This window comes from Phyllostomus discolor, chromosome 8 (assembly GCF_004126475.2).
Source record: "Phyllostomus discolor isolate MPI-MPIP mPhyDis1 chromosome 8, mPhyDis1.pri.v3, whole genome shotgun sequence".
NCBI lineage: Eukaryota > Metazoa > Chordata > Mammalia > Chiroptera > Phyllostomidae > Phyllostomus > Phyllostomus discolor.
In genome coordinates this window covers 106,294,714-106,314,375 of record NC_040910.2, presented here as the reverse complement: position 1 = coordinate 106,314,375, position 19,662 = coordinate 106,294,714, and the positions used below count along the sequence as shown (strand labels likewise).

At 59.0% G+C, this 19,662-nt stretch overlaps 2 protein-coding genes across 3 annotated transcripts in view; both read left to right on the top strand.

Annotated features, from left to right (window-relative positions):
• The first annotated feature begins 117 nt into the window (after positions 1-117).
• On the top strand, positions 118-8,568 carry DHX58 (DExH-box helicase 58). Of its 2 annotated transcripts, none has more exons than XM_028520559.2 (13): positions 118-192; positions 431-599; positions 1,033-1,234; positions 1,600-1,790; positions 2,562-2,678; positions 3,141-3,267; positions 3,439-3,630; positions 4,311-4,564; positions 5,073-5,222; positions 5,308-5,469; positions 6,368-6,558; positions 7,558-7,654; positions 7,948-8,568. In XM_028520559.2, exons 2-13 carry the CDS (start codon positions 432-434, stop codon positions 8,119-8,121), a joined length of 2,025 nt encoding a protein of 674 aa, XP_028376360.1. In that variant the 5' UTR covers positions 118-192; position 431; the 3' UTR covers positions 8,122-8,568. The 2 variants fall into 2 exon arrangements, with proteins under 2 accessions (XP_028376360.1, XP_035889809.1); XM_036033916.1 differs by lacking the exon at positions 118-192 and adding an exon at positions 246-262.
• A 2,865-nt stretch (positions 8,569-11,433) lies between these two features.
• The window catches only part of ZNF385C (zinc finger protein 385C), a 53,243-nt gene continuing 45,014 nt past the window's right edge, over positions 11,434-19,662 (top strand). The window contains exon 1 of the mRNA XM_036033907.1: positions 11,434-11,502. The gene's annotated coding sequence lies outside the window, so the exon portion shown is untranslated. The remainder of the gene's footprint in view (positions 11,503-19,662) is intronic.

The following is a 19,662-nucleotide window of genomic DNA, read 5'->3' as shown; positions in this document are numbered from 1 at the left end:
CTTTCCAGTCAGCAGTTCTGTCCTCTGAGGCGGATGGGAGGCAGCAAGAGCGATTCTTGGGGCTGAGCTCCAGCCCAGCCGGGCTGGCTCCTCCCCTCAGTTTCAGTTTCCGTTTACAGTCTCAGCGGGGCTCAGTAGCTGGCTTCCCAGCTAAGCCAAGCCAGGCAGGGCTACCCTTGGCAGGTGGTACAGGTGAGGCTGAGCGGGGGTCCGGTCTGCCTCATTCCTTCCTGTCTCCCCTCTCGGCCCAGTTAGGTCGCAGGTGGGTGCCCTGCTCCACCTCCCTCCAGCAAGGGGGAGTCTTGGGCGAAGAGAGTTCTTTGCCCCAGACTGGGCTGGCAGGGAGGGAGCAAGGAGACGGCAGATCTGAGGGGGCCGGGTCTAGGAGGGCGCCAGGAGGACCCGGGGTCGGAGCCCCCTGCCATCTCAGAATGGAGCTGCGACCCTACCAGTGGGAGGTGATCATGCCTGCCCTGGAGGGCAAGAATATCATCATATGGCTACCCACGGGCGCTGGGAAGACCCGGGCGGCTGCTTATGTGGCCAAAAGGCATCTTGAGACCGTGGACGGAGCCAAGGTGGTCGTACTGGTCAACAGGGTAAGTGGCCTCCCCTCAGCGGGCTCTCAGCTCCTCGGGTGCATCCCAGGACCCTCCAGAACTGCAGGGCTGCTGGGACTGTCTCCAAGCTCATCTTTTTTTTTTTTTTTTTTTTTTTTTTTTTAAATATTTTATTTATTTATTTTTAGGGAGGGAAGGGAGGGAGAGAGAGAGAGAGAGAGAGAGAGAGAGAGAGAGAGAGAGAGAGAGAAACATCAATGTGCGGTTGCTGGGGGTTATGGCCTGCAACCCAGGAATGTACCCTGGCTGGGAATCGAACCTGGGACACTTTGGTTCCCAGCCCGCGCTCAATCCACTGAGCTACGCCAGCCAGGGCTGCCAAGCTCATCTTTTACCCGTCCCAGTCACTGCCTCCTCCCCAAGCCCTGCACCCAGGTCTGGCTTCCTCTCCCCATCTCATCTGCCCTCCCAGGTCCACCTGGTGACGCAGCACTGTGAGGAGTTCAGGCGCATGCTGGATGGGCGCTGGGCCATTACAACCCTGAGTGGGGACATGGGGCCCCGGCCCGGCTTCAGCCACGTGGCCCAGAGGAATGACCTGCTCATCTGCACGGCCGAGCTGCTGCAGATGGCCCTGACCAGCCCTGAGGAGGAGGAGCACGTGGAGCTCAATGGTGAGGGCTGTGGGCACCCCACCTGCCATCCCCAGGGCCCCTCCTCTAGCAAAGATGAGGGGGGATGTTGTGGGAGTGAGGGTTCCCCCATTCGCCAAACCCCAGCATCCACCCTAGTAGAGAAGGACCTGGCTACAGTGCAGGGTCTTGGGCGAGTCCCTTCCCCCACCCCCACCCCACTTGAGCCTCAGTTTATTAATCGGTTAAATGGTAAGTCATCCCTGACTGACCGTGCTCTGGGGTCTGGCTGCACGTTGCGAAGGGAGGAAGGGAGTCTCAGAGGAGTCGTAAGAACCACACCAAACAAAGCTTGTGGGAGGAACGGCTTTGCAGCACCGGTTCTCAGCCTCGCCCTGTGTCCCCAGCCTTCTCTCTCCTCGTGGTGGACGAGTGTCACCACACGCACAAAGGCACCGTCTACAACAGCATCCTGAGCCGGTACCTGGAGCACAAATTCAGGGGCACACGGCAGCTGCCCCAGGTGCTGGGCCTCACGGCCTCCCCAGGCACCGGCAGGGCCACCAAACTCGATGGAGCCATTGACCACATCCTGCAGGTCAGCCTGGCCCCTGCGACCCTCCCACCCCCTGACACCCCGGGGACCTCCCTGCCCTGTGCTACCCTATGTCCACCAGCCCTAGCCTGGCTGCCCCAGGCAGGGTCCAGATCCCTCCCTTACCTAAGTGCCAGTCTCCAAAGATTCCTTCAGGTCCTTAGAGTAGATGCCCGCTCTCTGCGGTGGCCTACAAAGTGCCACGTGCCCTCGCCCCTGCTCAAGTCTCCCACCGCATTTCCTCCCCTCCCCCGACGCCCACCTCACAGGCTTTCCCTCTGTATGTTGAACATGTTGGGCTGGTTCCCATCTCAGGACTCTAGCGCTTGCCCTTCCTTCCGCCCTGAATGGCCTTCCCCCTGTACTCGACCTTTCTGGCTCCTTCTGCTCATTTTGGGAACCGCTTCAACATCACCCACCGCCCCCCCCAAGCCTTCCCTGATCACCCCTACTGTCTACTCTGTCGAGTCATCCAGTTTCACTTTCTTCAGAGTTTGTTCACGCTGCCTGGAGTTCCCTCATTCTCTTATTCTTTAGTAGTTCAGTGTCCACCGTCTCCCCAACCCCGATGAAAGATGCACTGTGTCACCAGTGCGCGGAACAGCACCCGGCGGAGAGGGCAAGCAAGCAAGCAATACAATCCATACGTACTGAATAAATGAATCCCTACCCCGATGGTCCTGCCTCAGCTGGGACCCGTCCTGCCCCCAAACCCTGCCCGTTGTCCCCAGGGACCCCCCTTCCATTCCAGTGAACCCCTCTCTGTTGCCCCAGCTCTGTGCCAACCTGGACACGTGGCGCATCATGTCACCGCAGAAGCACCTGCCCGAGCTGCAGGAGCACACCCGCCAGCCCTGCAAACAGTACGACCTCTGCCACAGGCGCAGCCAGGTGTGTGGAGGGAGGGGCACGGGGCGGGGCTGAAGTTCGGGTACCTGGGGCTGAGTCTGGGCTTCCTTCTCAGGAGCTCTGGGACTTCAGCGTCCTTGCTGATGTATCGGAGACCCTCTGTCCCCTTTCTGTGAAGTGGGGCGGATCCTCCTGTTTGGTTTCGCTCAGATGCCACCGTGGACATCTGTCAAATCCCCAGACACACAGCGGAGCGCCTTTCAAGCCATAAAGCTGGGGCACTTTGTGCTGAGTCTCTGCCAAGCTCTCCCCTGTGGTGTGGGTACTGCCCCGTGTCTGCCATGACAGGTGGACAAGGGTAGACATCCCTGGGCTGAGGCCAGAGGTCAAGGGCACATGTAGGGTGGAGACGGAATAGGAGTCAGGTGCAGGAACCTGACCCCAGCCTCCAGCCACACCAGAGCTGTGGAAGAATCTCCTCCTTCCTTCACTCTTCTCCTCCAGGACCCGTTTGGGGAAATGCTGAAGAAGCTCATGGAACAAGTACACGACCACCTGGAGATGCCTGAGTTGAACCAGAACTTCGGGACGCAGATGTACGAGCAGCAGGTGGTGGAGCTGAGCCAGGCCGGTGAGAGAGACACCCTGGCGGAGGGCGTGGCAATTGGGGCAGTCCAGCATCTGGTTGGTCTGGGCAGAGCCTCTAGGGGGGGTGGGGCTCAGCCTCTGGGGGCGGGGCCTAGGCAGCAATGGGCCCTGAGGGCGTGGCCACTCTGACCCTTTGCTCTCTGTGTGCCTACAGCCGCCGAGGCCGGGCTCCTGGAGCGGCGGGTGTACGCGCTTCACCTGCGACGCTACAACGACGCGCTGCTCATCCATGACACGGTCCGTGCTGTGGACGCCATGGCTGTGCTGCAGGATTTCTATGACGGGGAGCGAGCCACCAAGACCCAGTTCCTGCGTGCTGAGCGCTGGCTGCTGACGCTGTTCAATGGTGAGGCTCCCCCGGGGAGAGAGGGGGCTCAGAAGGCAACTAGAGGTCAGAGGCCAGCCTGGACGCAGGTGCAAGTTGGGAAGATGCCAACAAGAGTCCTGGGGCCCTATTTTGCTAACCAAAAGTTAAGGCCGTGGATATGACAAAAGATATATGCCTTCCTTTGGACAGGTTTGTGTAGCTCTAAAACCTAATTTACGTTTGTGACAAAGATTTTCGCAAACCATTTAATTGGGACTGTCCCGGAAAGTCTAGGATACGTGGTACCTTTCAACTGGGACAGTGACGTGGTCAGAGGGTGAAGTTTAAGGCCAGAGGCCTTAGCACAGGCTGAAGGGGCAGGATCTTTCTGAAGAGACCCGAGGTTGAGTCCTGGGTTGAGGAGGTCAGCATGAAAAGGTCAAGGGTCACATACCCAGATAAGGTATGTGAGCAAAGAATTCCAGACTGCAGTTCCCTGGTGTAAGGCTGGCCGGCCTTGAGGCTGGTCAGGCAGAGGGTGTCTTTACGCATGTTCTGGCTGCTGCTGCTCAGGGGAGATTAGGCAGGGGCAGCCCTCCTCAGGCCCGCTCTGGACTCCGGCAATCTTGTCCCTGGGAGCCCCCCCCCGCCCCCCCCCCCACGTTCTGCCCGCCTCCAGGCCTGAGTCCTGTGCTTCTGTCTGTGGCCTTTGCTGGCAGACCACAAGAACAAGCTGGCCCTCCTGGCCGCTCACGGCCCAGAGAACCCGAAACTGGAGATGCTGGAGCAGATCCTGCAGGAGAAGTTCGGGAGCTCCGGCAGGCCCCGGGGCATCATCTTCACCTGCACCCGCCAGAGCGCGCACTCCCTCCTGCTCTGGCTCCAGCAGCAGCCCGCTCTGCAGGCGGTGGACATCAGGGCCGAGCTGCTGATTGGGGCTGGGCACAGCACCCAGGGCATCCATATGACCCAGGTGAGGGCTCTGGGGAGAGGGAGCTGAGACCAGGGAGTTCCCCAGGGGAGGGGAGAAGAGAAGGAGGGAGAGTATTCAGCACAGAGATGGGGGGGTGGGGGCTGGTTATCCCCAGGCAGAGGGCAGAGCTGGGGAGAGAGATGGGCTCTGAGATCCCCAGGGCTGAAGGTTCCTCCAGTCTTAGGGTCTCTGGGGGCAGAGGGGCAGGAACTTGGGGATCTGCAGGGAAAGGGTGATGTCCTCAGGGCAGAGGATCAGGGGCCTGGGGTGCCTTGTGGGAGAACAGGTCCCGAGAGCTTCTGGAGTGCAAGGGCAGGGACCCTTGGGAGTTAGGGGTTCCCTGGGAAAATGGGCAAGATCCTGGGGGTACTTGGAGATGGAGATGGAGACTCAAGTCCCCTTGGAAAAGGAGCCAAGATTTTGAGTAAAAGGGATGAACCAGGAGAGACTGGGCTGGCAGGAGGAAGTCACCCCATGTACCGTCCTGTCCCTCCTCCTCCCCCCACAGAAGGAACAGCAGGATGTGATTCGCAAGTTCAGGGATGGCACCCTCAACCTCCTGGTGGCCACGAGTGTGGCGGAAGAGGGACTGGACATCCCCCAGTGCAACGTGGTCGTGCGCTATGGGCTCCTGACGAACGAGATCTCCATGGTCCAGGTGCCCCAGCCACCCTCTCAGCCACCTCGGAGCATCGGTGTGCGACCCCAGCGCCACTCAGGCCCCTCCTTATCTCCCTCCCCAGGCAAGGGGTCGAGCTCGGGCCGACAAGAGTGTCTACTCGTTCGTGGCAATCCAGGGCAGTCGGGAGGTGCGGCGGGAACAGACCAACGAGGCACTGGAGACTCTGATGAAACGGGCCGTGGCTGCCGTGCAGGAGATGGACCCGGCTGAGTACCAGGCCAAGGTCTGTGGGCAGCCTGTGCACCCGCAGACTGGGGAGGGGGCAGCGGACATCGTGCCTGGAAGGGCTCTGATACGGACGCACACACAGCCCTTCCTCTGGGGGCTAACGTGGCCCACGCGGTGATGGTCTGAATCTAGGGCAAGGCAGAGGCCAGGGATGGGGTTGCCAGGAAGACGCCGGCTGTCTCTCCAAAAGGCCTTGGGAACAGGCCGTGGCCAGAGAGGGCTTTTAATGTCTCCTCATCACCAAATACTTCACGTGTCTGTGACAACTGCCTTGCAGCCCTTTGGGAAGCAAACAGAAGGGAAGCAAACGAAGTCACAAAATCGGCCCAGAACCAGGACTGAAATCAGTCCCCTGAGGCAGAGTCACCGTGGCCGAGCCTCACGCGAGATGGTCCCTATGTACTCCTGTCGTCCCGGCGTAATTATTTTTTTTAAAGATTTTATTTATTTATTTTTAGAGAGGGAAGAGAGAGAGAGAGAGAGAAACATCAATGCATCAATGTGCGGTTGCTGGGGGTTCTGGCCTGCAACCCAGGAATGTACCCTGGCTGGGAATCGAACCTGGGACACTTTGGTTCCCAGCCCACGCTCAATCCACTGAGCTACGCCAGCCAGGGCTCTGGCGTAATTATTAATGGTGCCTTGTGTCAGGTTCCAAGAAGCAGCGTGGCCTCCGCCGTGGGGGCAAAGGTTCGGCGAGGAAGCTTGTCTCGCCCCCGTTTTTGCTGCCGACCCAGTATTAGTTCTCTCCATCGAGACGTTTCTGAAAGCTCCAGAGAGGGCTGAGGAAAGTCCCTCTGGGGACTAAGGGACTTAAGTCGTTGGGAGCCCTCGGTCCCCCTGGGAGGGTGTCTTTGATCAGGCCCCAGGCCCACTGTCTCCTCCCACCCCAGATCCGGGACCTGCAGAGGGAGGCCCTGGTCAGGCGAGCGGCCCAGGCGGCCCAGCAGGACACTCGGCGGCGGCAGTTCCTGGCCGAGCACGTGAAGATCCTCTGCATCAACTGCACGGTGGCTGTGGGCTACGGAAGCGACCTGCGGAAGGTGGAGGGCGCCCACCACGTCAACGTGAACCCCAACTTCTCGTGAGACCTGTGGAAGGGGCTGTCCAGAGGAAGGGAAAGGCGGGGTGCACTAAGAGCTGGAGAGGTCAAAGAGCATTTCAACAAGCACCGAGGGGGCATGTTTACTGTGATCCGTGAGACGGGAGAGGACAGAGAGGCTCAGAGAGGCTCAGCAACTTGCCCAGGCTCCCACAGCCACGGTGTGGTTGAGCAGGGGTTGGAATTCAGCATACCAAATGCCAGGGGGCCAGAAACTGGCCCCCTCGTCCTGCACACGTGTACTCCGAAGACATCTAGAGGGGCTGGTGGTCTCGGGGCCATCCCCTTATCTACCCTCTGCCCGCTTCGGGGCAGCCTTTCCCCATCCTCTATTCACTTATTCACTAAGTATTCCTCAGGCACCTACTGTGCGCCAGGCCACGGTGCCAAGGGTCTTCGCACCTCTTCTCTCATTCGGGGAAGTAGCAGCCAGGCCTTGAAGGCCGGGCTGGGAGTGACCGTGAGAAGATGAGGGTGGATGGGTGACGCGGCGGGAGGAAGGCTGGCTGACTTGATAGGAAGCGAGGAGGGAGGGTGAGCGTCTGAAGGAAGACAGACTAGCCTGTGCAGGAACTTGAGGTCAGACATGAAAGTTGAGCCTTTATTCTGGAGGTGGGAGTGGGGGGGGTCTTGGTGGGTGTTGAGTGAGGGAACGTCAGGGTCTGCTTTAGCTCTTTGGAGATCACCCTGGCAGTTGGTGGAAGGGTAGTGTGAGGGTGGGAGTGAGGACGGAATGGGGTGGGAGGGTGGGGCAGGGAGATGCCCTGGGAGACGGTGAGATCGTCCAGGTGGGCGGTGCTGAGGCCTGAACTCGGGCGGAAGGGAGCGGAGTGGAGGCGGCACAGGCCGACCCTACGGAAGTCTCTGGGCCTCTGACAGGCAGGGAGGTCCCGGGCCCGGGGGGAGGATCAGCAGGTAGCATGGCACAGCGTGTGGGGCTGGGGGTGCACGAGGGCTGTAGTCACTCCCCTTCCTTTCCAGGATCTACTACAATGTCTCCACCAAGCCTGTGGCCATAGACAGAGTCTTCAAGGACTGGATGCCTGGGGGTGCCATCAGCTGCAAGAACTGTGGGCAAGTAAGTGCCGGGGCCATGGCCCTCAGCTCCGGCCTTTACAAGGCCTCACTCTGAAGAGGAGGCCCAGACTCTGCCACCAGGGGGCGCTCACTGGGGTGGAGGAGACAGGCCCGCCCCCCGAGTCCCTAGTCTGAGTCCCTGATTTAGGGATCCCACGCTGTGAGGCGAGGGATAGCTCTGTCCGAGGCGCAGACATAAGATCTGCATTCAGAGACCCTAACTTGAGGAGAGAAGCCCCGTCTGAGGGTAGACACCCAGGCCCCACAGTCTCTGTCCCACCCCCCACCCCCCAGCCCTGGGGTCTGCAGATGATCTACAAGTCAGTGAAGCTGCCGGCGCTCAAAGTGTGCAGTGTCCTGCTGGAAACGCCACAAGGACGGGTCCAGGCCAAGAAGTGGTCCCGCGTGCCCTTCCCGGTACCTGACTTCAACTACATGCAGCACCTGTCGCAACTCTCCCTGGATTGACCATTTTGTCCCTGCAGTATCCAGCTCGGGCTGTAGGGGGCGCGAGAATCCGCAGCAGCCACCAGCTTCCCCTGAGCAAAGTCTGGGTGCAGGACCCCGCTCCCTGAGTCACCAGCTCGGGACTTCTTGCTGACCGACCACAGAGGAACCCCAGGTGCCCGAGCTGGTTTCGCTTCCCACACTGAGGAACCAGCTGAAGGGCCACAGCCCAGCCCCTGACCCCACTTACACCCACCCAGGAGCTTTCCTACACACTGGAGGGAGTGTGGTTGGGGGCGGGGCGGGGCGGGGGCAGGGCAGAGAACTGAGTCAGGAGAATGGCCAAACTGTACAGGACAGCGTCCTTGTCCGTGGTCTCGCTTTTGCACTTTGTTATAATTAACTGCGGTCCAAAAACTATTCAGTGGAAAATTCCAGAAATAAACAATTTATAAGTTTTGAATTGCACACCGTTTTGAGTAGTGTGATGAGACCTCGCGCCGTCCAGCTCTGGCTCCGTCCCACCAGGGACATGAGTCGTCCCTCTGTCCTGCGCATCCACGCTGTGCGCCATCTGCCTGGCAGGCACTCAGCGGCTGTCTGGGTATCAGGGCGTCTGCGCAGGCTTCCCGGGGCTGTGTTCGAGGAACCCTCAGCGTAGCCTCGCACTGCGTTGCGACGCCTGCGTCGCCTCACTTCACCTCCCCACATCTCCTCGCATGGGCACTGGATCAGCTCACGTCACCAGAGGATGAGTACGGGAAAATAAGATATTTTCAAAGAGACCACACTTACATAACTTTTATTACAGTATATTTATAATTGTCCGTTTTTTTTGAAGATTTTATTTATTTATTTTTAGAGAGGGGAAGGGAGAGAGAAAGAGAGGGAGAGAAACATTAATGTGTGGTTGCCACTCATGCGCCCCCTATTAGGCATCTGGTCTACAACCCAGGCATGTGCCCTGACAGGGAATTGAACCCACGACCCTTTGGTTTGCAAGCGGACACTCAATCCACTGAGCCACACCAACCAGGGCTTTTTTTTTTTTAAGATAATCATTCTATTTTATTAGTTGTTAATTTCTTACTGTGCCTAATTCATAAATTAAACTTTATCCAGTATGCATGTGTAGGAAAGACAGTGTACGAAAGGTTTGGTACTCTCTGTGGCTTCAGGCATCCCCTGGGGGTCCTGGAACACCCCCCCCCCCGGGGTAGGGGGTTGACCGTACTAGGAACCACTGTGGCTGCCCTTGGCCCTTTGACACTCCTTCCCTGCGAGGCCACTTCTGTTTTTTGAGGCTCCCCCTAAATTAAAAGTAAAGAAATGGGAAAATGGTGTAGGAAGTGTGTAGTATTTTATTTCATTTTATTTTTTAAACATTTATTTATTTTTAGAGAGGGAAGGGAGGGAGAAAGAGAGAGAGAGAGAAACATCAATGTGCGGTTGCTGGGGGCTTTGGCCTGCAACCCAGGCATGTGCCCTGGCTGGGAATCGAACCTGCAATATTTTGGTTCGCAGCCCTCGCGTGTGTAGTATTTTAAAAACAGATTCGTTGAGGCATAGTTGACAAAATAAGCTGTACATATCTGCAGTGTGTAACTTGATAGGTTGTAATGTACCTATGCACCTACCTCCACAGTCAAGATAGCGAACACAGCCACTACCCTCAAAACTTTCCTTGCACCCTTAATAATCCCTCCCTTCTCCCCTCCCCATCCATCAATCTGTTCCATGGTGCATTCTAGGGTTAACAGTTTTGCTTTTTTTTATAAATTTAAACCTATTTTAATAAGCTTTTCTTTTTTTTTAAGATTTTATTTATTTATTTTTAGAGAGGGATGGGAGGGAGATAGAGAGAGAGAGAAACATCAATGTGCGGTTGCTGGGGGTGCTGGCCTGCAACCCAGGAATGTACCCTAGCTGGGAATCGAACATGGGACACACAGTTTTGCTTTTTAATACCCCTCTTTTTTGGCTATCATGTAACCTTATTTGGAGAGACCATCAGAAGTCTACCTTTGGAGAGCCATTAAGATCCATCGTTCCTGTCCCCTCCCCCTCCCAGCAGGCTCCACCCCCAATGCCTCCCCTTCCCCTAACCCCCAAGTCATTTCCCCTGGACCTGGGAGAGGCGGAGAGGATCTGAGGGGGTAGGCATGGAGGTGGGGGAAGTTAAAAAGGCCTAAATTTCCTGCTCTCGTTTTAACAAGAAAGAAAGAAAGAAAAAGAAAGGCAAGATCTAGGTTGATTCTTCAGGGAAAGGGCTATTTCTGTAGTAGGAGGCCCAGCGGGCAGAAGTCACCTTCAGGAGGGAGGGAGGGGGCTAGGGCAGAGATTCCGGAGCAGGATGGCAGTCCTTCCCGCCGTCTAACCTCCTCGCCCTCCCGCTCGTCCTTGGGCCTGCCTCGGGGTGGCTGAGAAAACTCCCACTCTCCCCTGCCCGGTACCTTCGCTCTTCAATCCGCCTCGCCTCTGCCTCTCCGCTGATTGACAGCTGGAATTCCAGCTCTGGGCTTTGGGTCTGCATCCCGCCAAGAGAGTGTCCCCTTCTTTGCCATGGCCCCTCCTCCTCTTAATCACCCCCTTTCCCCTTCTGTCCCATCTTTGCCTCTCGGGGTCCCTTCTGCATCCGCTCCCACTTCACCTTCAGTCATTACCCGTCCTGCCAGCAACGTGCCTCTTACGGGTCAATAAAATTAGCGACGGGGGCAGAGGGAGGGGCGGGGGCCCAGGGGTGCTAAGCTCGGTGGCCTTGAATGCAGCTGGACGCACGGAGCCCAGAAGCCTGTCATTCCAGGGCTGAACTGTGACAGCTGAGGGGCCTGAGCTGGCGCTGGGGGCGGGGGCGGGGGGGGGGGGCTGCAGGGAGAGCGACAGACCGAGGAAAAAGATGATCGGGGCACCTAATGGTCCCCTCAGTGGCCTGAGCACCTGGGTGGGGGACCCTGACTTTAGAGGGGTGTCCTGTGGCGCACCCGCCTTACCAAGCTGGGCGAGCTTTCCTGAGCTCAGATGGAAAGGGAAACTCAGGCAAGGAGGGGTTCCTGGGCTTTCTTCTTCGTGGGAGGGGTCTTCCTAGGGAGCCACTGCCTCCAGGGCAAGGCCGCCTGAAGGAGGGGGGGTTTCGTGAGGTCCTCAGGACCCAGGCATCCTAACTTCCCAGCTCTCACAAAAGCCAGAGCCCCAGACCTGCCTCGTGGCTCCCCCCCTTCCTTCCCACCTGAATCAGCCGGTCCACCCACCCGACGGAGACTCAGGGTGGGGCTAGGCCGCTGCTCCCCTTCCCAGGCCCCTCCCCCGGCCCGCCCCGCCCTTACTCTGGCCGGCCCCGAGCCGCCGCGCTCCGGAGCGCAGCGAGAGCAGGTGGCCGCGGCGGGCTCCGTCTCTGCCCCGCAGGTAAGAGAGCGACGCGGTCTGGTCCACGCGGAGGACCTCGAGGGCAGGATGGGAGAACAAGGCAGCCCTCTACACCTGTCCTGTGCCCTCGTCTCAAAACTGGGGGACTGCAAGGGACAGTGAGGACATCCCTTTCAGCTCTGAGCTCCCACGCCCGGCATCCAGCGGGTGGGACTCCACTCTGGGGGAGTTCCGAGGACCCTGGCCGGTTATCCCTGATTCCTGGCCGGCTCCCATGGCTGGGAAAGGGCAGAGCTGGGCATGGGGCACACGGCTTTCTGGAGGAGAGCAGGTTGGGCTTGGTGACTGCAGGGCTCGGGGCTTAAGGAACCTCACCGAGTAGTGTGACCCATGCCCCATCCAAGGGCAGCACCCTACCCGCTCCCACGTGGAGAGTGGTGGGGTGACCCCGAGAGCTTCTGTTCTGTGTGCAAATGAGGTGAGGGCCAATGCCCAGCTGAGCCGGGGCCTGGGCTTTCTGATGAGCTGTGGGGCACCTGCAGCACTTATGTATACCTGGGTACAGGTGTGCAAGGGTGCGGGGGGTGAGGGAGAGGGGTTGTCCAGATGGCCTGAGGGACCTAGAGGCCTGGAGACCGATTAGACTTTTTCTGTGTCCGTGTCTCGGAGCCAGATGGGGGAGGTGATCACAGAAGCAGACATGGGGTGGATTTGTACCTTCTGTGTTGGGATTTGGGCTGTAGACGAGGGGTCCTGCTTCCCAGACCTTCGAGGAAGGCTTTCTGGCAAAGCAGGTGCTGCTCAGATCTCCGAGTCTCCAAGGAGAGGCAGACACTGGCCTCCGTGCTGGGCTGGGGTGGAGCAGAGGACCCGGACCGCAGAGCGGAGGGAAGTCGGCATACTGCCACGGACCCAGCCAGGACCCCCTTGACCTTCTAGGTCGTCACAGACCTACAGACACACCACATCCAAGCTCAGGTGGGAGGGCTTCCTGTGTCTAACTTCCCTGTTCCACGGTTTCTTCCCACCACCCCCTGTTACTGCCAGGAAGTTCTTTCTCATATCCGACCTTCATCCCTTCTGCCTCCGTGCCAGCTGCTTGCTTCTGGGGGGCGCTGCGCTGTGGTGGAGCCAGTCGGGGCTTCGGGGTCGGTTAGACTTCAGTTCCGTCACCTCCACCTGCTGCGCGACCTTGAACAAGTCACTGAACCCTCTTTGGGTTCACGTCCCCACCTGTAAAATGGGGATAATAATAGAACCCGGCTCACAGGGCGGCGGCGAGGATTAAGGGAGAAGAGGCCTGCAGAGCACCGAGCACAGTGCCCGGCGCCTGGTGAGGGCTCAACAAGTGTGACTGTCCCCTCCTGTGTGGGACAGCAAAGCCGGTCGGTCTGCAGGGGGTGGGGTCGGGGGTGGGAGTTGTTTTGTTTTTTTTTAACTTGGCCGGAGAGAGCCATGCCTGCTGGTCCCCGGACCTCTGCTGGACCTGTCTGGGCTGCCCAGGGCCCCGCACCTCCTCCTCTCCTCGTCACCCGGTTTCCGCCTGCAGGGTGAGGACAGGGGCCCCAGCAGGACAGGGGCCAGTGGCAGCGGGAGCCCACTTGGGGCTGTGCCTCAGGGGGGGAGCACACTGGCTTAGACACCCCGCTGAAAAAATGTGCCCTTGTCATCGCCTCCCTGCCGTCCCCTCCCCCGGCCAGAAATCCACAAGGGGGGGTCAAGCTGCACTTTTTCCAGGAAGATAAATAACGTAAGAGACTCAAAGTCCCGCTTGGGGGCCGTCCAAGCAGCGCTCTGATGGAGTGGCAGCCCTGGTCCCCGGCCCGAGGTCTGCTGGCTGCTGGGGCAGGTGGGGCCCCGTGAAACCTGGGCAAGGGGGAGTGCCTGTGCCCTGGTGGGGCGCTGCTCCTGCCACCACCCTCCTTGTGGGGTGCAGAGTCAACAGGGACAAGGGGAAGACCCTCCTCATCCCCTTCCAGACCACGTTCCCCGCACCTGGGCCTCTGGAGGCCCCTGCCCAGGTGGTCACCAGCCTGCTCCCAGGTCATGCAAGCCTCTCCCCGGGCGTTCTCCTCCAGGCAGGTTAAGCACTGGGTGTGTGTGCACCGGAGGGGCGACTGGGGACGGCTAAGGGACAGCCGTTTGCAGGGCGTGCAGATGGAACTAGGATGTGCGGCTGGGGGTCCACATGCGTGCGAGCAACTCCCCTGTCATGCAGAAAGGCGCTGGCGGGAGGAGGGGGCGCGATGGCGGGGGCCAGGGTGGGAGTGGGGCTGGTCCTCCCTCCACAGCATTGTCCCCCCGCAAAACGCCCCCGGAATCGGAGGTGCCTAGGCTGGAACCTGGTCTCCCAGGTTGTTGGGAAAGTATATTGCAATTAACAATCGGTTTGTTAGATTTGTCACCTTTAAACGCTGAGATCTGTGTGTGCGGGCCCCATTTGTGCTCTTGTGCCAGGCCCTGCAAAAATGTGGGGGGCGCCACCGCTGTTTGGCGAACCCCCTTCCCGCCGGCCGCCCCCCAGTGTGGCCGTGCTCCTGTAAACCAGGGCTCAGGACACTCCTCCCCGGGACCAGGAAGGACTGTCAAGGTGAAATGAAGACTGTCAGCCGTCACCAATGAACGAGCAGTCCCCCCTTGGGCCTCCTGACCTCATTCTCCACCCAAAATTGGGACAGTTTTTAAAAATGTCCTGCGATGCTTAATAAGAGGGAAGGGATGAGCAGGAGAGAGGTTGCTCATCCTCTGAGTGTGGGGAGGGTGTGGGCAGTCACTGGACCCCAGGCGCGAGGAGGGAGCTGAGCAGGGAAGACGGCAGCAGGAAAGACGGACGTTGGACTGGGGGAAGGTCAGGGCCGGGCTGCAAGGCCCCTCCAGCTGCCCTTCTGAGAGCCGTGCGCCCGTGGCGTGGCCAGGGCGGGAGCCACGTGTCCGCAGTGCGGGTCCTCCTGAACGTGTGCGTTTGGGCCTTGGATGGGGGGGCATGTGGGGGCAAGCCGGCCAGGCGGTGGGAGTCATCCCTGGTGGGAATGAATGGCATGTCGCTCCTGGCTGTCGGTGGACGCCCCGTGGCACCTGGCACCGTGTCTGTCCAGAAGAGAGAGCTGTGCGGCCTTTTCGTGGCCGTCTCCGACTCACGCCTGTCCCACTCGGCTGTCTGAGGATCCCACCTGCCACTGCGGCCTCCTCGGTGCTTTGAGGTGCTCGATGGAGCTCAGCACACATGCATTTAAACACACACTCACACTCAGACACACACACGCCCAGGCATGCGTGCCCCCTACACTGACACGCAGATGCTGCCATGCACAGCTGCACGCCCCTAAAACTTCTTCACGCGCAGACGTGGGAACGGACCCCCACAGACCCTCCCTGCACGTGACTTCGCACACCCCCGAGCCTTCCCCACGGCCACAGTCTCACTCTCCCCCTCCCCCGCTGGTGACTTTTCATTCACCTTGGGTGACCCGCCAGCTCCGTGGCCAGGGGCCAGATGCCTGCAGTGGTTTAGCGTGGGGACAGAAGGCAGCAGCGGCCCTGCTGGGACTCCTCGCAAACCCCACGCGGTGTGATGTCTGGCACCTCTGCTCCCCCAGGTCTCACGGCCGGTGTCTCCAGGTCCTGCGTCCCCTCAGTCCCTCTGTCCCTGTGCTGTCCTGCGAGGCTCTCTCTGCCTCAGCCTGAGAGTGTGTCCGCCCCGCACCGCCTGCACACTGTGTGCCCGGCCCGGCCCCTGCTCCCACGCCCGTCAGGTTCTGTGTGTCTCTCCCTGCCTCTAAGTCTTTCTTATCCTGGGGGGTCTTTCTGTCTTTCTATCTTTGTCTAACCAGGACGCTACGGGTGTCTCTGCCTGTCTGTCCCTCTGTGTGTGTTTCTGCCCTTCTGGCTGTGGCATGTGCACACTCACACACACACACACACACACACACACACACACACGCTTCCCCACTCTCTCCCGCCTCACAGCCCCATCTCCGACGGTCGTGTCTCAAGCCCGCCGTTCTGCGTCTGTATTTCTGTCTTCCCCCGTCTCCACCGCTGCCTCGGAGTCTGGGTGTGGGTCTCTGTTCTCTCCCTGTCTTGTTCTCTCGAGGTGTCCCGGGGGCACAGGACAGCCAGATGTCTCAGAGTGCAGAAGGAGGTGGCGGAGCATCCTGGGGTCGGGGGGCCGCCATCGTTGCTGGGCCCCCGCGGCGCCAGGCAGGCAGGGAGTCAGGCTCCGGGGAGGACAGAGGTCGGCTGATCTCTCCCAGCTCCTCCGCTGAGAACTTGAGATCTTGGGGGTTTTGGCTGCAGACTGTGAAGGCTGATCATCAGCGACCAGGCCTGGGAGCGGGGCTGGGGGTTCGAGGTGATGGGGGGAGAGCCCCTGTCTTTCTGGGGGATCTGATCTACTCTGAGCTGAGGGGCGGGGGAGGGGGACTTGGAGCCCCCCGCCCCCCCAGAAGAGGCATAGACCTGAGTGGGGCTGAATTGACACTTTTCTTTTTCCTCGAAGCAGCCAAGCCCAGCGCACCCCCCCCCCCAGCCCCAGCTTCCTGCTACAAACCACCACCTCGCTCCCCACCCTGTTCCAAAAATTTCCGCCAACTGCCCCTGGGCCGTGGGGCCCGTCCAAACAGCCTCCCTGCCCGGCTCCCGGGTGCCCCCACCCAGGCCCCTGCTCGCGGCCACGGCTGGCCTGTCGCACAGCAGCGGCTGTGTTGGCTGTTTGTTTGACTAAGGCTTCCTCGGGTGGGGTGAGGGCCGGCTCCCTGGAGCTTCTCTCCACCTCGGATGCCCCGGCAGGAGGCCAGGCCCCCCGGCCGCGCTCCCTGTGCCCGCACTGCCCTCCCAGGGCCCCCACAGGCCCCTCCCCCCTCCCCAGGCCCCAGACTCCTCTGCTCTCCTGACCTCGGGTCTGTCCATCCCCACATCAGACAGGCAGGGTAGGGAGGTCTGAGACACCCCCCCCCCCGCACCCCCACCTTGCCCCTGGCCAAGGGTAGGAGGCGCTGGGACCTGGCACACTTAGGGTCCCTGGGGGTCCCAAAGAGGAACACATGGCAGGTGGTCTTCGAAATGTGGGAGAGGTTTGCCCATCTCTCCCTTGACTGAGGTGTGACCCAGCAACAGTGAGACTTGGGCAGAGGGACGATTCCCGAATGAGTTGGGTGACCCTCCCATGACCCAACTCATCCCAGAAGACCTCCCCGGCCCCCAAGGGTCTCTCCATCCCCGGGGTTCATGTGGTGCCGTGCTGCGTGCAGAGCCGTCCCTCCCCCCACCCTCTGCGCACCGGGAAAGGTAGCAGATCCCCACTCACACAGAGTCTGACCCTAGCCCAGGCCTCCTCGCTCCCCACGGCCAGGCCCCCTCCCCACACCGAGCTAGCTGCTCCTCGGGCAAAAAGAGAGCCCCCCAAAAGAACCACATGGGGCGCAGCCACATCTTGCCTCTCCCCGAATCTCCCCCTCACCCATGTGTCCCCCGTCTCCCGTGGCCTGCAGGGGGACTCCGGTCCCCACGTGTGTTTCTGGCTGGGAAGGGAATGAAGGGGCAGGTAGGGTTCCGTGACCTCGTTCTGAGATCTGTTGTCCTAGTTAGCAGCTTCCTGAGGGGAGAGGGACACGAGGAGCCTTTAGAGATGGTTTCACCCACTTGGGTGCTAACTGGGAATGAGACTGTCCCCAGGTCGAGGCTGGGGATGGCTATTCCCAGGCTGCGGGATGAGATGTGGGGGCAGAGAGGCCAGAGAGGGGATCAGGAAGTTTCCCCAAATAGCCTGGCCAGCAGCCAGCCCGGCCCAGGGTGGAGGGGCAGCTCAGCTGGGGGGCAGCCGGCCAGTTGGCACAAGGGCCTGGACCTTGGGAAGCTGGGCAAGGGGCAGAGGTGAGGCAGGACCAGTGCCGTCCCCTCCTCTCTCTCCTGCTGAGAGGCGCTTCTCCGGGAGTCGGTGCCATGAGTAGGGGCAAGGCGGAGGCGCAAGAGGGGTGTGTACCTCCTGCTGCTTTTCCCTCCCAGGGGCCTTTGTAAGTAAGCCCCAGCCCCTTCTCCTGCCCCTCCCCCCGTGACACCGATTTACTGATTCATTCAACAAACACGTACTGAGCGCCCAGGAGGTGTTATACTTGCTAGGCCCAGCCCTGGGGATTCCAGGAGGAATCGACAGGGGAATAGGGAAGAATACCAGGAGGCAGGAAGGGGATCGACCTTAAGGAGGGCAATGAGGGAAGGCCTCCCAGGGAGGCCGTATTTCAGCATTAGCCCTGAGAGGGGAGAGAGGGGCAGCCGGGGGGACAAGAGTGCCCCAGGCGGAGGGGACAGTCTCCGGGAACTGGACAGAAAGGGCCGAGGGCGGCCGGGGTGTCAGGAGCTGGGGAGGGAGGGACAGGAAAACAGGTCAGGATATTTCGACCTGGATATTTTGACCCCAGGGATGTTTTGAATGCAAACACTTTCAACCAAAACATACCAACACTGGAGACTGTTTTAGAAAGTGTTTTTCAGTTCAAACGCTATTTGTGTAACTGAATTCCTTGGTCAGATTTTCCCATTTTTTTCCTCTATGGCACAGTTAGACAAATTTCCATTTTTTCATGCCATTTTAATTGTACTGATATTATTTTCACTGGCATCAATTATGTATAGTTTTTTTTAAAGGTATTTATTTTTTTAGACAGAAGGGAAAGGAGGAAGAGAGGGAGAGAAACATCACAGTGTGGTTGCCTCTCACACGCCCCCTACTGGGGGACCTGGCCCACAACCCCAACATGTGCCCTGACTCAGAATCGAACCTGCGACCCCTTGGTCCTCAGGCTGGTGCTCAATCTACTGAGCCACACCAGCCAGGGCCAATTCTGTATAAATTTTGATGCCAAAATTCATTGATCAATTTGGCATTTGATCAAATTTTCCTGACCCTGGTCTCTGTTGTTGTGCCACAAACTGGGTAAACTCCCCAATTTTATAAAGTTTAAACTAAAAAAAAAAAGGTTTGTGGTCAAGATTGGAATCTTCTGTTCATTGCAGTCAATAACAAATCTTCCTGTAACCATCTGCTCTCCGGTTCTAACCCCATCCTTAGGTGGAGGGTTGTATTTACACCTCCGTTAATCTGTGGGAGGGATCTCGTCGGAGGGGTGGGTTGGGAGAGAAGGAGGCCGGGGTGGGGTTCTCTTACAGCAAAGGAGGAGCCTTTCAGGCACCCACTATGTACTATACTTGTGGTTTCAAAGTTTTCAGCAGAACAGTGACACAGTCAGATTTGTCTCTTTTTTTTAAAGATTTTGTTTTATCTATTTTTAGAGAGGGAAGGGAGGGAGAAAGAGAGAGAGAGAAACGTCAATATGCAGTTGCTGGGGGTCATGGCCTGCAACCCAGGCATGTGCCCTGACTGGGAATCGAACTTGCGACACTTTGGTTTGCAGCCCGAGCTCAATCCACTGAGCTACGCCAGCCAGGCAGATTTGTCTTTTTACAAGGCTCCTCTGCCCTTGTTGGTGTGGCTCAGTGGGTTGGGCGCCAGCCTGTGAACTGAAGGGTTGCAGGTTCGATTCCCTGTCAGGGCACGTGCCTGGGTTGTGAGCCAGGTCCCCAGTTCGTGGGGTGTGTGGGAGGCAACTGAATGATGTGTCTCTCACACATTGATATTTCTCTCCCTCTCTTTCTCCCTCCCTTCCCCTCTCTCTAAAAAATAAATATCCCTCTGGTCATGTGAAGAACAGCCTGGCCAGGGAGGGCCGTGAGGAGGCTCAGGAGGCTGTTACGTTATGTCAGTCTAGCTGGTAAACAGAAGTGAATGGATTGAAGGAAAATTAGGAGCCGTGGCTGGCGTAGCTTGGTGGTTTGAGCGCGGGCTGCGAACCAAAGTGTCGCAGGTTCGATTCCCGGTCAGGGTACATGCCTGGGTTGCAGGCCATGACCCCCAGCAACTGCACATTGAGGTTTCTCTCTCTCTTTCTCCCTCCCTTCCCTCTCTAAAAAGAAATAAATAAAATCTTAAAAAAAAAAAGAAAAAGAAAAGAAAGATTAGGGAGGTAGAATGGGCAGTGTAACTTCTATCCCCCTCCCCAGGACCGCAGCACGGCCCTCCCCACATGCCCAGAGTGACCTCACTGTCACTCCCCACACCCTCAGCGCCTGCCCCGCCCTTCCTCAGAGTCTGGCCCCTGGAGTTTGCACAGGGCGGAGACCAGATAGAACTGGGGTGTTTTCCTC

Bases quoted from the DNA above. Each gene is read 5' to 3' on its own strand.
- DHX58 (XM_028520559.2), top strand. From the start codon at position 432: ATGGAGCTGCGACCCTACCAGTGGGAGGTGATCATGCCTGCCCTGGAG. The intron at 1,235-1,599 runs GTGAGGGCTGTG...CTGTGTCCCCAG, and splicing joins GGAGCACGTGGAGCTCAATG to CCTTCTCTCTCCTCGTGGTG. The intron at 3,631-4,310 runs GTGAGGCTCCCC...CTTTGCTGGCAG, and splicing joins GCTGCTGACGCTGTTCAATG to ACCACAAGAACAAGCTGGCC.